The 15,256-nt window shown below is 38.9% G+C and overlaps 1 protein-coding gene across 2 annotated transcripts in view; it reads left to right on the forward strand.

Annotated features, from left to right (window-relative positions):
• RNF17 (ring finger protein 17) overlaps nucleotides 1–15,256 on the forward strand; it is a 40,845-nt gene that overhangs the window by 19,869 nt on the left and 5,720 nt on the right. For both annotated transcript variants that reach the window (XM_048295757.1, XM_048295758.1), the window contains 12 exons: nucleotides 802–922; nucleotides 1,644–1,761; nucleotides 3,695–3,916; nucleotides 4,856–5,006; nucleotides 6,067–6,185; nucleotides 6,787–6,877; nucleotides 7,721–7,836; nucleotides 8,154–8,461; nucleotides 9,604–9,767; nucleotides 10,412–10,531; nucleotides 12,944–13,024; nucleotides 13,658–13,783. In XM_048295757.1, coding sequence (XP_048151714.1) covers nucleotides 802–922; nucleotides 1,644–1,761; nucleotides 3,695–3,916; nucleotides 4,856–5,006; nucleotides 6,067–6,185; nucleotides 6,787–6,877; nucleotides 7,721–7,836; nucleotides 8,154–8,461; nucleotides 9,604–9,767; nucleotides 10,412–10,531; nucleotides 12,944–13,024; nucleotides 13,658–13,783 — 1,737 coding nt within the window. The remainder of the gene's footprint in view (nucleotides 1–801; nucleotides 923–1,643; nucleotides 1,762–3,694; nucleotides 3,917–4,855; nucleotides 5,007–6,066; nucleotides 6,186–6,786; nucleotides 6,878–7,720; nucleotides 7,837–8,153; nucleotides 8,462–9,603; nucleotides 9,768–10,411; nucleotides 10,532–12,943; nucleotides 13,025–13,657; nucleotides 13,784–15,256) is intronic.

The following is a 15,256-nucleotide window of genomic DNA, read 5'->3' on the forward strand; positions in this document are numbered from 1 at the left end:
TCACTTAATGTGTTTTGGGTCCATATTGAAAACTCCTTAATTTTTTTAATATCATTCAGGTGTAAATTAAATTTAATGTTGCCCTGCAGAGAAGGTATTTATACAATTTATATATACATGTGTATTTAATTCACTTAAATTAAATTTATTTCCATAATAAGCCAAATGAATTTTTGCATTTTCCTTTTTAAATGATAATCTGATAATAGGGTGTGTTTTAATTATATTTTTGTATGGTTTTTATAATTTAAAGTTGTGTGTTTTCCTGGCTTGAGGAATGGTTGGAGTTTCCCCTTTTTGACAAGGAGGAAAACTGACTGGGAAAGAAAATGGCAAAGTATTTCTGTCAAATAAATAACACACATAAATGGATTTTTTTTTTTGTCATTGTTTGATAGTTTTAGTTACCAGTCATAATTATGCTAGATTTTGAAACTTTATTTGAAACTTTATTTGTTGATAGGGTTTTAAAAATTAGTTGTAGGCACCAGTAGACTTTCTTTATCATGTCTGTGCAATAATATTTACTGATCTCTGTACCAGTTCTGTGCTTTAAAGTCAGGGAGGCAAAGAGATTTTAAGCTCTTTGTATTTCATCAAGATATCTGAATTTGAGGTTCATGCTCAGCTATGGGGAAGGGAGGGATCATTTTAAACTAAATCAGGTTGTGGTAATGTGGAACCAGAAGCCAAGGTCGTGCTGTCTTGCATGAGTGCAAAGCCAAGCCTGTGACTCAGTCATAATGAGATTATCTGGATCTGTATGTGATGTTAGTTGCATAATCTTGAATTATTTTTCAGGCAGTCAGGTGTAGGCTGGCTTGCATTGAGCCATTTAATGGGGCAAATGAATGGAACAGAAAAGCCAAGGAAAGATTTGAAGAAATGACTGAAGATAAGCTTATGTTGTGTTCAGTTATTGGTAAGCTATCAAGAGCGTATTGATTTCTATTTACGTATTATTAAGTTGACTCAAATGTAGAAACAATCACTTCGATATTTAAAATAGTATTTATTTGAAATGGTTATGTTCATACCTGCTAGAGATAGCCTGGAGTGAGAGTATCTAAATTCTGTCCTCTAATTGGAGAAGACAAAACAGATAAAACTTGTTACAAAAGCTCTGTTCATGTCTTCTCTTACAGACGACACCAGTGTTACATGATACAAGTGTTTTATGGTTATTCAGATGGGCTTGTTTCCAAAAGTACTAGGTGTCCTTGATGTTTACTGACTTTATTGGTAGCTGGGAGTGTGATGGGTGCTGCTCTAAAATACTGCTTAAAAAAATAAAAATTTCAGATAACACTTGCAGTAGTAGGATTTTGCTCAATACCATCTATTGTTCATATGTAGCTACTTATTTTTCCCTGTGGAATGGAGGTTTGGAACCTATCTAACAAATGGAATTGTGTAGCAGTTGGGGGTATTGTACGAAAATATTTTGTGATTATTGGTGTGTTTTAAGTTAATTTTATAGATATGTGCAAAGCTAAGCCTCTACATACTGTTGATGTTCATTTTTGTACATCAAATGTAATGTTGCAGTATTCTCTTTCAGTACCGTTTTTCGTTCCTCTAAAACCATAACCTTCATACTGTTACTGATTGGCACTAATTATATTGATATTATTCATTCACAGAAATTTTAGATAATAACATCTTATCTGTTGAGCTCTTCAGTGCCTCTGCTGATAATGGGAGAGAATTTAGTATTAACTGCCAGCTAGTTGAGGAAGACCTAGCATCCTACATACCTGGGTAAATACACCGTGCATAACTTTTAAAGTATTTGGAAATACAGAGTTTGTGTATTGAAATTACTGGTGCTGGTATGTCACCTCCAGTGGCTGGAATTTGCCATGTCTGCAATAAATTAATTTTCAAATCACATTCATCAGCTGGTGTAATTTAGAATGTAACTCTGCAGTTTGACAGCTGAATTCTCAAATTAAATCTTGACTAATGTAATGAAGTTGTACCTGTGAAAAAATTGGAGATCAAATATTTGCGTCGTAATTTTGGTGTCCCTAAGTGCCACATCTTCCCAAAGTGATTACAAGGTTCCCATTCCCAGGTAGTAAGAAAAAGAATTTGTGTATTTAACCTGCACCTAAGGTAAGTCATCTCTTTGGAAGGTCTCTTACTAGAAAACACTTGGGTAACCAGCTATGACAGCAACAGGAGAATTGGGAGGACAGCAGTCTCGGGAAGTGTGGTGGTGGAGATGAGGCTGATGAGGATGTAACACTGCTGCTCTTAATTTGCTGGCTTTTTACCAAGATAATCCATGGGCTGTATTCATGAAAATCTGTAGTTACTCTCTGATTAATAGTTTTTGAATACTGGTGGAAATAGATCATTAGATGGGAAGTTTTCATTCCAGAAGGAAATTCCTGAATTTGCTTTTTTCAGGAGGAAGCATGTCAGTGGATTTCCTCTCTTAGCTCAGAAATGTAATTAAATCTTAGTAACACTCTTATACTGTCACAGGCACAATTTTTAGTAAGATTTTGTAAGTTAAGCAACCTGAACAGCCAGGTTGTTTTTTCCCTGTCACAAAAGGTATTCTGTTGTGTTCCATCTGTACTTAGATGCCTGCTTCCAGCCTTCAATCAGTAGGGTATATTCCTTTAACATAAGTTGGTGTGTGACACTGATCACTTGACTAAGGTGGATTTTATGGTCACTTCCTCACTGCCCCTTCTTTAGTTGGACTGGGGAGAAAATAAACATGAGCAAGGAAACTCATGGGTCAAAATAAAGGCAGAGAAATCACTTACCAAGTACTGTTGCAGGCAAAACAGACTTGATTTTACTTAGTTATTACTAATTAGCATAAACATTTAATTACTAATTCAGGCATTGGTACACAGAAGACAAACATTTATAGCACCTACCCTCCCTGTTTCCCAGGGTCACATTTATTCCAAACACCTCTCTTTCCTCTCCTGCCCTTGAGTTGCACTCAGTCCATTCAGGGAGGCAGTGAGTAGTGCAGGGAGTTGGGGTTAGGACACTTCTTTTCTTCCTGTGCTTTAGAGTGGACCCTCCACAGGCCTTTGTCCCTTATTTTGTGGGGCAAGAGGCTCACTCCAGATCTTCTGTTTTTATGATCTTGGTGTTGCCTATGCTGTTTCTTCTGTTCCCTCTTCTCTCTCCCTGAAGTTTTCTGCCCTTCCTTAAATGAGAGGTGCCATCAGCTTCACTGAAGGAGGAGCCCAGCCCTGTCCTGGGGGTGGGGGGGGTGTTGCAGAGCAGTGTCTGCCGTGGGGCAGCACCTGGGCTCTGCTGTCGCAGGTCACCCCTGCAGCCTCTGACCCCAGCTACCAACATTACGCCTGGCACACTGTGGCTTTTAGTTGGAATGGTGTTTCTTTTGGGGAGTAGAGGCAAAAGGCTCTTTGGGGGGCTTTGGCTTGCTTTATTCTAGCTCTTTAGAGCTCATATGTCACACTTTCTCATGAATGCCTGCATAAGGGCAAGATGAGAGAAGAATGTGCAGGGATACTTTATGAAGGAGAATAAGAACGTTAATATCATGAGTGTTTCCGAAGTAGCGTTTATAAATGTTTTTGTCTAAGCTACTACTCACTTCCATGTTGAATAATTCTGTCATTTTGTTATTGAGCTTTTTCACTTTGTTTAAAATCTGTTTAAACTTCGCATTCTAATTATTTTGGGCTCTTTACAGGTACACTGAAAGAACTGAAGTAAGGCCCAATGAAATATGGGATGATCCTTTAGAAGAAATTTCTAAAACCTCAGAATCTTTAATTCCTATAGACATGGAACCTGTGGATGAAGGAGATTTCAGATCACTTTGTAACAAGGAGTTACATGGGAGAATTAGTCATGTTGTGTCTCCTAGTAAAATTTTTGTCCAATTGCTGTCATCAGAAAGTATACAGAAAAGGTACTAAAATTCAAATAACTTTTCTTCAGTTTAGGTGTTCTTATTACAAAGTGGTGAAGTATAGTTAGAGCAAACTCTGATTAGAGTTGCATTTGACACTGTGTACTTCTCAAAGGCTGCTGACTTACTTGCCTTTGTTGAGGAAAGCATAGAAGAGAGGTTGGCACTACGTTGTGGCTTATTAAGTAGTTCTGATTCCAAATTAAGGACATGATCTCACTCATATTTCAAATTAATTTTATTGTAGTAAGTATTGGCATCTGATGAATGCAACACTGTCCAAAAAGATTAGGCCTTTCTGCTTTTTCTTCTCTCCTTCCCATTCCTTCATTAGAAATCTGGTTAAATAAAACCTGTACCCCAAGTCGTAGAACTTACTATTAGTCGTAGTTGCAGGGGGTTTTTTCAGGATGCTTCCAGTACCGTTAGGAAGTTTGAAGGCAGTTTTTAGACATAGTGTATCAGCCTGCCTTTGGTAGATATTTAGGTAACATTTAGGTACTTGTGCCTACTCTCTGAAGATGGTTAAAAGAATATGTCATGGTTTAGTGCAAGCTGCTTATTTTTTAGTTTATCTTTCCATCGTCTTTGGCTGTAACTACCTGGTTACATAGTCATGACATTGAGTACCACACTCTCAAGTTGTCAAGAGAAAACAGTGAAGCTTTCAAATAGTGCCATACAAAGCACTCAGGATTGCTCACGTTAATTCCAGTGTCTAAGTTAACGTGGCAGGTTTGTGGTTTTAATCAGGATGCACGTGTATTGTAACTCCTGCTTCATGTATTTCTAACATGTCATGAGGAAAAACTGCAGTACTGTGCATCTGTTGAAACAGTGAAACTTCACTGTGTGCTAGTTAAACAATGATTGACTGAATAAGCGCTTTATTTACTGCATTAAAGTTTATCACTAGAAAAGCAGTTTTTTGAATTGTAGTTTGCAGGAGGACATGGCTTCCATCTACAAAGAATCCCAGCCACAGTCTGTGAAGTGGAAGAGTAAGATGCACTGTGCTGTTTATGTACCTGATGTGGGACAGTGGCAAAGAGGTCAGATAAGCAGGATTGTCTCTGAAACAAGTGCAGAGGTAGAGCTCTTATCATAATGGGGTTCATACTTTTTATTTCTAAACTTGTAAGCATTCACTGATTAAAATAAGGTCAAATCTTTGTTTCTTACTTCTGTGTTAATATTCTCGCACAGTCTTTTGTTGAGAGTTTAAGTTGCATTGTACATTGCTGCAAATTAGTTGACTGCCTCCTCAAAGCTCAGGTTCCTTTAGCATGTGTCTGGTAGTTGAGGAAGGCTCATGAGGTTGACTTCCTCTCTATTTACACTGCCCTTTGGAACATGGCAGAGATTCTCAAGCTATAGTTTAACAATTCTTTTTAGGTTCCAGAAGGTGTGTGAAACTGAGGGTCACAGTAATTCAAACTTAATGATCCTTGTTAAAAGATGGAGCCAGTTGAACCCAGTGCAACACCACAGGAACCCATGTAGTCATGCAGTTGCATGAACCCTAAACTGATGGTGATGCACTGTGCCATGAGGCTATAACATTTTCCCCGGTAGCCTCACACATGCTTGAAACATGCATTTTGTTCTACCAAATTGAAAATAATTGGGACCAGAAAAAGCATTTTGAGACTAGATACTTATGTGTCTCAAAAGTAAGAATAGCTTTTTGGTCATACAGGTAATCCAGGACTGGATTGCCATTGATTCTTCTCCACCATCATCAGGTTTTGCTCAGGGGTCTTTTTAGTAAGAAGCAGAAATGGGACTTTGTGTACTTCAAGTTTGCATCATCTGCCTCCTGAGCCTAAGAGCTTTCAAACAGCTATTTAACCCCATCAGAATAAAAAGCAAGGGGTGGAGGGGAGCTATTTCAGCTTTTTTTTGGTTTACTGAATTCAGTAAAGTTGTTTAACCCCCTTTGAGTACATTTGTGTGGTTTTTCCCGTTGTGATGCTGTGGTAATTGCTTGTATTGTGATGAAGTATTTCAGTGCAAAAGGCATTTGTTGAATCCTGGTAATGTTTGAAATGTTTTTTAACCTCCTCAGGAATGCTTTGAATTATCATTTCTTGTAGATAACAGTAAGAGAGGGGGTTTATTTCTGTTCCATTGTTTCTTGCATGTAACAGGTACTACTCTATGATTCTGGAGCTGAAAAAACAGTGGAGGTCAGCTGTCTAAGAAAACTTGAGGAAAGTATCAAGAATATTAGGATGCTAGCTATAGAATGTTCGCTGACAGAAATAAGGTAGCCTTTCCTTTATACTGAGTAGCAGCATTAGAAACTAGTAATGACATACCTTTGTTAGCACTGATTATCCAATATTTGGATTTGGTTTGCTTTTTGAATAAAGAAATGGGGTGGTGGCTGTAATTTATTTTATAAAGGTTTGGAGTTTTTTCTAAGGATTATACTGCATAGTAGTAAGCAAAAACTGTGCTATAGAAATAAATAAGATTTGCAGGATGAGTTATAAAATAGTGAACAGATTTATTTCTCTGAATTCTTTTTTCCTTGGCTCAGAATTTGACATGAATCGGATCACATGAAACTGTACAGAAGGTCTCTTCTAGACTGTTGTGACAGGTGTCATAACTTCTAGAACTCATAATCCTCCTCATTTTGAAGTTCTGGGGTTGTAGTTTTTAATTTTTCCTGTCATAGAGATCCAGAAATTAATAGTGATTTCACTTTACTCTTGCCTGCAATAGAGATTGTCTCTTTTTTCTGTAACAGTTTAGCAGTTAAAAAAACCCAACAAATTTTTAGTAGAAGGAAGAGTTGGTGGTTACACTCAGGAGATGCCAACTTCTCTTGTACCTAAAGATTATAATTTGTTCTATGTTAGACCAACAGGTGGAAGCACGCAGTGGACAGCAACAGTGTGTGAATGCTTATCCTATTACCTAACTGGAGCACAAGTGAAAATAGTCGTACAGGTTGGTAATCAAAACCAGTGGTATTTATAAAATTTCTGTTAGGCTGTCTATTAATTTAGGGGTTTTTCCTGAATATTTTACCTTTCAAAAAGTCCTGAGTAGAACTTTGATTGGATAGCTGTCTGCTCTAGGGAAAAAGGTGCTTTTTCTTCTTTCTGCTTTACTTTTGTTATTCACTGGAGCATTAAGGCAGTTGACTCCACCAGTTTGGAGAGAACTTCATCTTTGATATATTTAGTTACTAAGCATAGTAGCTGTATCTTTGGGATCACCAGATGCTGACAGCCTTTATGGACAGATAAGCAAGCTGCTCAGGTTCTTGATGAGAATGATTTCAGCAGCTACACTATTAGTTTTCAAGCCTCAGAGACTGAAAGAATTAATCCAGTGCTGTATGAATATCATTAGTAATTGACCTCTTGCATGGTTTAAAAAAAAAAACCAAACCAGGATTATTAGAAGGGTTTGATTTGTTCAGTATCTGTTGGCAGCTGCCAGTGGTATTCTACAGTGTGTGTGGAAATAAAAGCAGCGATGAGTGAAGTTATTTATGCATGGGTTTAAAGCTCCTGCTGGAAGACAAGTGTTTGGCACTTGATTCTATTTTAAAAGTTGAGGGGAAAAGCAAGTTTTTATTCTGCAACTTTTTTTGATGTCGTGTGAAGAACAGTTGGTAAAATGATGGGAATTGTCATATGGATTAAATAAATTTGTGTCTTCTCATGTGGGCATCAGTTGTTCAGGGATGTCTGATTGACAGTAGCAATAAAATGAAAAATATGCCTGTAGTTTAGTGGAAATGCATATTTGTAATATGTTGTTCAGCTCTCCCATTTTTTCCAGGAAAATGATGCGGGTTGTGCGTTGCCTGTGAAAATTTTTTGCAAAGATGAAACAGGAAAAATGACTGATACTTCTGAATACCTTATTGCACAGGGCTTGGCTCTTAGAAACAGAAGGTTTGGATACTTTCCTTTTATGTTCTCTCAGACTCTGGTGTTCTTATTATCAAACTAATAAGTAAATTAAAAAATTTGGATTGTGTTCTACAGTTCTGGCAACAGAACTCCGTCTTCAGTGAACTTGAGTATAACATTATTCGTTGTATCCATGGCACACTTCAGTTCTCTAAGTTTGTAGACAAGATGCTTGACAGTATTTTGAGAAGCCTTTGCCACTTTTGTGTGTTTGGTTTTCTTAGTTGTATTATTTTACGGTTTTGTACTTTGCAAGTTCTTTGTCGATTAATATATTGATATTTGATTGAATTTTCTAGAACTGGTAAAGCTGAAGGGGCTTGCTCAGTCTCCAGGGAACATCTTGAAGTACATTTTGAGCAGGAGAACACACATCTGGATGATTGCAATTCCAAAATCACATGTGCAAGAAACAGGGCTGTTCCAGAGGAAAATACCACTATTTCAGAGAGCAAACAAAAATCACTCAAAACGTACAAGCCACTGCCTCATTCAGGAATGGATGAAGTATATAAATCTCCCATTATTCCTGAAGCAAAAATTTTCCAGGCTGTAGTGAGTTGTATTGGAGGTGATGGAACTATTTATGTAATACCAAAATCATTTGGTGAGTTTACATAGAAGAAAATACATTTATGAATCTGAGTGCTCTGGGGTATCAGAATGTATGCTAGAAACCTATCTGGTATATGTTCCCTGTTCTGAGAGATTCCTATTGGGAGATGATATCCTTTGGTGTGAGGGGCAAGGATTCTCTGTCCTTAAATCAACTTTCCTGTCCTTCCACCCTCCCAAGAAATCCGAAAACCCAAAGCACTTGGATGGACAGATTACTTGCCTTTCTTCTCTAGGCTGTAGTGGGTAAAGTAGCAAGTGCTTTATTTTGTAATGTTGACTGATAAAGTAAATGAAATAATTTACTTCAAAGTGATGAAGATAGTAATAAAGATTCTTGGAAGTTAGCTTGGTTCTCTGATACTACTGTATTTTTTTCCTTCAGTTTAAGCTCAGATTGCTTCAGGCTCTTTGTTTGCATTGTGTTACATTCTGTATCTCACAACGTTTCCTGTTTGAAAGAGGTTCATTTTCTTCTGACAGATGCAGTGTCACTCCTCAGTTCCTTGTTAGTGTATTGTGCTTTAGAGAAGTATTTACATATGAGAACACTAGTTTTCTTTTTTGCTCCACAAGTACATTTAACTACTAGATTATGGAACTATTTTTATTCATAAAACTTTAAAATTCAAGGCACAGTAACCCCACTTACACAAGACTGTGTATTTTTCCTGCAGTTATTGCTGTAGGTGGTACCTGTAGCAGAAGAGGTTCTTCTGGACACCTTTTCTGTGTTGTTTCATGGTGTCCTGCCACTGAAACAGTGGTCTTGGGAGTTGGTGTCTTCTTCATGCTTTGTTTGGCTCTGGTATTAGTGCTGCCTGGGTGTCAGTTAAAAAACTCATAGACTCCGCTATAAGTTCTTTTGAGATTAGAGTTCAGAATTACTAATGGCTTTAGAATTGGAAATGCAGTTTACTGTTTGTGTCCAGTAGTAACTCTTTTGCATATACTAGATATTGAACTGATACTATTGTATCAGTGTTGGAAAATAGATTTTGGAGTAGCACATGTTTTATGTTCATACATGTCTTCATCTGAATCTGATGAGGTTTAGTGATTGAAATATTTTGCATGAATGTTAGAGACTATTTTTAATCTTTTTTTTTTTTTTTTTTTGGCTTCTCCCCCAAGAACCTGCACTAAATAAATTGATGGCTGAAATACAAAATACCTTCAGAGGCCTTGGTCTCCTGATACCCTACTGCTGGAAGAAGGGAGAAGCTTGTGTTGTAAGAGGACCAGATACTGTGTGGTATCGAGCCAAGATTGTAGAAGTCAGTGGTAGTACTCTCCAGGTAAGTTTGATTGTATGGGGGAGGGAGGGTGTATGTATATCTGCATACGTATGTTTTTAAAAAAGGCAAATAAGCCAATCCTCTAAAATAATGGATTTCACATTTTTTAACTCAGCTGACCTGACTATGCAGATGTTCATTCTGCTTAAGTGTTGATTACTGTCCTCATTTTTACATTTATTTTAAAGATCAAATCTGTCTACCTATTCCAGTTGTCACAGTTTTTCCTGTAGTTTTCATAGTCATAAGTTTTCTTTAAGTAAAAAGCTGCACGGGTATAGAGCTTATTCTCATTAACAGTTAATCTTACCTAAGGTCTTGAGTCTACTCATGATTTTTGAGTGCAGATTTGCAAAATCTGACCCTATCCTAGTTCACAAAATTTTTTTCTTTCAATTTTAAGCTGATATTGGTTATTCCACAAAAGTAGGAATTCTTGCAAAAGAAGTTTATGAACTGAACTTCTAATCTGCCATTACCGCTTTTTTAATCCTTCCCTTTTTTCCACTTTTTCACATCACCTACTTACCATCAAACCATTGTTTTTTCCTCCATAAAAGTAACACTGTAAATGAACGCATTCTGTTACTAAACCTAACATAGAAACCAGGAATTATTTCAGGAAATCTTTGCATTTCCCATAGGTACGGTACATAGATCATGGTTACATAGAGAGCATTCCTCAGTGTCACCTGTATCCAACTACATTTTACACTGGCATTCCTCCATTTTGCATCCCCTGTCAGCTCTACAAGATGCTGCCGGTGAGTAATGGCACACTTGTGTGTTAGTAGGGAGTTACCCAAATGAATACACTGCTTAGTCAGAAAGGTTGAGAGTAGTTGCTGGCATCTTCTCTCGCCTGAAAGGATTCAGAGAGGAGCTGATGAGGATTGTTGCAGCAAGTCCTTATCAGGACCCAGCAGATCTGCTTTATGAGGGGAGCATGCTTCAAAGGCAGCTGTCAGTGGAGTTAAACCTTCGTGAGACAGGGCACTGCACGGGTAGCAGGGCCATACTCTGAAATGCTAATTCGTATAGCAGCAATAGAAAGTAAGGCCTGGGTTTCTTAATGTAGAATGGCCAGACAATCTGACCTCTTCAAGTCCTGCAAAACTGTGCTTCTAATGTTCTGAACTTGGCTGTGTAGGAAACAATCTAAACTAATACAGGTGAATTGTTATAGGGGTTTTTGTCAGTAAGTAATTGGTGTGTAAATAACATCTTCACATACCATCACACCTTGCTTACTTTGAATGGTGCACTTAGTAAAAGTGAATTACTGAAATTACCAGCTTACTTTTATTACTGGAAACAGCTAAACTGATAGAGTAAGGAAGCAGCTCCAGTAGGGGTGGGGGGTGTCTGCAATATGTGGGGCAGGGACAGGCAGCAGACTTGCTAGCAAAAGATAGGAAACCTCCTGCAGCAGGTGAGAGGGCTGTGTAGCATCAGGGAGGCTGAGAAGGAGCTGATTCCAAGTGCAGTCTGCAGTGGACCCACAGCCAAACAGCCAGAAGCTGTCCCAGAAGCACTTGTAGAAGAGAGAAGGGGCAATAGTGCAGAAGAATGGAAGTTTGCAATGGCAGGGACCTGCAAGAAGAAGAGATTCTCCCCAGAGTGTGAGGTGCACTTGCAGCACTGCTTTGTCACTCTGCAGGCTGATGAGGACAGAGCCATCAACATCAGGAGAGAGCCGAGGCTGAGGAGGGCAGCACCGTCTGCTCCCCATGGAACCCCCACTGCAGCTGACAAAAGGCAGCAGGTGACAGTGGCTGCTCTCTTCTGAGAGGTTCAGAGGAATCCATGTGCTGACCTGACACTCCCTAGTGTCACCTAAGTGGTGCTGCTGCCTGCTTGTGTCAGGGACATCACTGAGAGGCTGCCAGGCCTCATACAGTGCAGCCACTGTTAACCACTGCATGAGTTATCCACTCCTCTTAGCACCAGTGAGACTCCTCAGGCTGTTCTGGCTGTGTCTGCAGGTGTTGCAGATTCAAGAGTGTTTGTAAGGATCTGTGGACTGCCAGTAGTCTTTTCATCAGTCCTGCCTGTCAGAGGGAAGGGGTTTGAGAGGTTCAGTCCAGTCTGGTGAGTTAAGAAGTCATTACAGGACTGTTGCCACAGCCAGTGGTTTGGCTGCTTGGGCAGTGGCACTCACTTTGAGGAACCTGGTCTGCGGGCGTCCTGCAGGGCCCACCTCTCAAAAGAGGGAGAGCGTCTTTGGTCCGTAGACAGGCCAAGCCTGGAGAGGGATCGCAAGTCAGCAGGAGAACACCTGAAGAACAGCACCTGCGGGAGCTAGTCCAGAGGAGGGCAATGAAGATCAGGGAGCTGGAGCACCTCTCCTGTGAAGAAGACAGGCTGAGAGAGTTAGGGCTGTTCATCCTTCAGAAGAGAAGGCTCCATGGAGATCCTTCAGCACCTTTCAGTACCTGAAGGGGACTGCAAGAGAGCTGGGTAGGGACTCCTTGCAAGGTCATGGAGCGATAGGACAAGGGGGAATATCTTCAAACTGACAAGAGGGCAGGTTTACATTTGATACTAGGAAGAAACTCTTCACTACAAGGGTGGTGAGACATGAGAACAGGCTGCCCAGGGATGTTGTTGATGCCCCATTGCTAAAGTGTTCAGGGCCAGGTTGGAGGGGGCTTGGAGCAACCTGGACTAGTGGAAGGTGTCCCTGCCTACAAGCAGGAGGGTTGAAACTCAATCTTTAAAAGTCCTTTCCAACCCAAACCATTCTATGATTCTATGAAAGGCTTGTAAGCCTACAGGTTGGAAAGTAAACAGAGCAAAGAATAAAAGAAGTATTTAAGGTATTCTGTGTTTTGTTGTGTGTTATCTTAGATTGTGTAATTCTTTGGTTTATGCTTCAGATAATTTTGTACACATACATTACTGAGCACATAGTATCAATTAAATTTGGCAAGCAGCATCTCTTTCTAAGCCATTTCAGGATCTGAAAATTGTGGGTTGCATTGTCACATAAATTTTAGTGCACCAAATAGCAGATCATATTTAAGTGATTGTAGACAAATCAAATTAATGATGTGTGTTTTCAAGTCAGATTTTTTTCTTTAATGGTAGTGAAGTATTTCTATCTGCCCTAAGAATAGGAAGAATATTACTTGTTAACATCTTAATGTGTGGGTTTCTTGCTTTTCTCCAAATAGATTGGAAATTTTTGGCAGCAGGATGCAGTAGATTACCTTCAAGAACTCCTCAAAAATGAAGAGGTTGAAATTCATGTCGAGGTAGCCTAATTTATTCATAGATGTGGAATGAAGCAAACTTTTTGTTGTCTTTTTGCTTTTAACTGTCATTAAGAATGGTAGATGGAGTATAGCAGTAAGTGTATTTCTTAGACAAAACAAAAATCGCAACTAAACTTATTTCTCCTGCGACTTTACCTTTATTATAGTTCTCAGGCCTCAAATATGTCCATTAGAGTTAGTGCTGCTTTTACACCCTGCTCATATTGAGTTGTCATTTGGACAAGTAACCTACCTATCAACAGCATAAATTGTTCTATTTTAAGTGATAAAATTCTGACGTAACTAAGTGTGGATGTGCTTGAATATTTATTAAAATTATAGGGAAACACATCATCTGAATTGTCTGAAAACAAGGCATTTCAGACAGTTTAATGGTAAATTGAGAAGGAGAAGGGTTTGAGTGAGCAAACATGGGATAATGAGCAACTGGTGCTGCCATTTCAGAAAGCGAGATATTCCCATTTGTGTTATAACTGATGTTAATAGGCATCCTGGTCTTGTATCTTTGAGTGTTGTGCACATCAGCATGAGAAGTTTGAAATCTTGACCACTATTTCTAAAACTTCAGTCCCACTACTACTATTACAATCCTGTTTTGTCCTGTATAAATAGGAATTACCAGATAACCCATGGGGCAAGTTGTCCATCAACCTGTATTTTGGGGGGATGTCACTTTCGTCCTTCATGGCATACCAGAAGTATTGTGTTGCTGAAGATTGCCAGGACATACAAAAGCTGGTGAGACACGTGTGTGTGTGTGCCTTTTGCTGTTGCTGTTCTAACACTGGAGAGATTATTCAGTTGCTTGTTGTGACCTCGGAGGATTTGTTGTTCCTTTTTTAATATTTGTGTGGTTTTGTGCGTTAAGCAGCCGCAGGACTGAGCACACAGGTCTGCAGCACAGCATGGGGAGCTGCAATGTGCTAATAAGGCTCTGTGGAATAGCGAATTGCCAAGAGTTTGTTCGTGGACACTGTAATGAAAAGAGATTTTTGCACTTCTCTTTGAAGTCCAATTAGTTTTTGTGTTCCTCTAAAACCTAAAACACTAGGAAAAAGGTAATATTTTTATCACTTCAAGGTATTAGTTACCCACAGAAATACATCCAAGGATGGAGTAAATTAAGTCAAGTATTTCATCATAAACCCAGTGATTTCTAGGGGAATTACTTAGGTTCTTTATTCCAACAGTCTGGGACACTTACCTGATGTTCCTGAGGGGAGGATTAACATTTCTACCTAACTTCATTGTCTTAACACAAAAACCCTCTACATAAGTAATTTCTCTGTGTTTGTTTTAATCTACTTGTTCCTTGAAATCTGAAGATCAGGTTTATTTAAATTGCTAAGACTGTTACTGCATTTTTCTCTTAATTCTGTTTAAGTCTGCCAGTGTACTTTTCTTTCCAACATACATCATTGCTTCAGAAAATAATTTTCCAGTACAGAGTCTGCTGCTGTCACTGCTGGTGTAAGGCTCAAATTGTATGCCAGTGGGCTCGTGATGCAGTTAGAAAAAATCTCTTGGTGTATATTAGAACTGAGTAACCATGGAAAACCTAATTGTAAATCAGTCTCTTGTTGCATTGTCATAAAGTTCAGCACATGACACACAGCTTTCAGCAAACTAAATATGGATCTGGAAATGAGATTTGTACCTTTAACATAAAAATTAAATTTGGGAAACAAAAATAAAGCTCTGTAAGAAGGTTGCAAGCAAGAAGCTTCAGTTCAGAAAGCCTGAAGTGCTTTCCTTGAGGAAAAATAGCATTAAGTAGGTTCATTCCAGGAATAAGTGACTCAGAAAAATCTGTAGGAAAATGGACATCAGAAGTGTTCAGTTGCAGACCAGAAAAGAGGCAAGGCATCCAGAACTTGAGCTGAACCTCAGGAACAGCAGAAGTGGGAAACAAGCAGCTCTGAACATGTTGAAATATAATCAACTCTGGTTTTAGCTGTAGAGACTAAGCAGCCATGCTCACAAGCCACCTGAAGTACATTGTTTTTACATAACCATGATGTATTGTTTTATTCTATAGTTTTGTAACTTCATTTCACAGCTTCAAATCTGTGATTAAGTTAAGCTGATAAGGACTTTATTCTATTTTGTGAGCCTTGCAACTGCTAACGGTGGCTTATGCAGAGCTCACTGCACCCATTGCTGCAGTGTGTCACTGTCTTTGAGATGCAGTTCTGTTGAGCTGCACTGATG

The sequence above is a fragment of the Corvus hawaiiensis genome, chromosome 2, assembly GCF_020740725.1.
Source record: "Corvus hawaiiensis isolate bCorHaw1 chromosome 2, bCorHaw1.pri.cur, whole genome shotgun sequence".
NCBI lineage: Eukaryota > Metazoa > Chordata > Aves > Passeriformes > Corvidae > Corvus > Corvus hawaiiensis.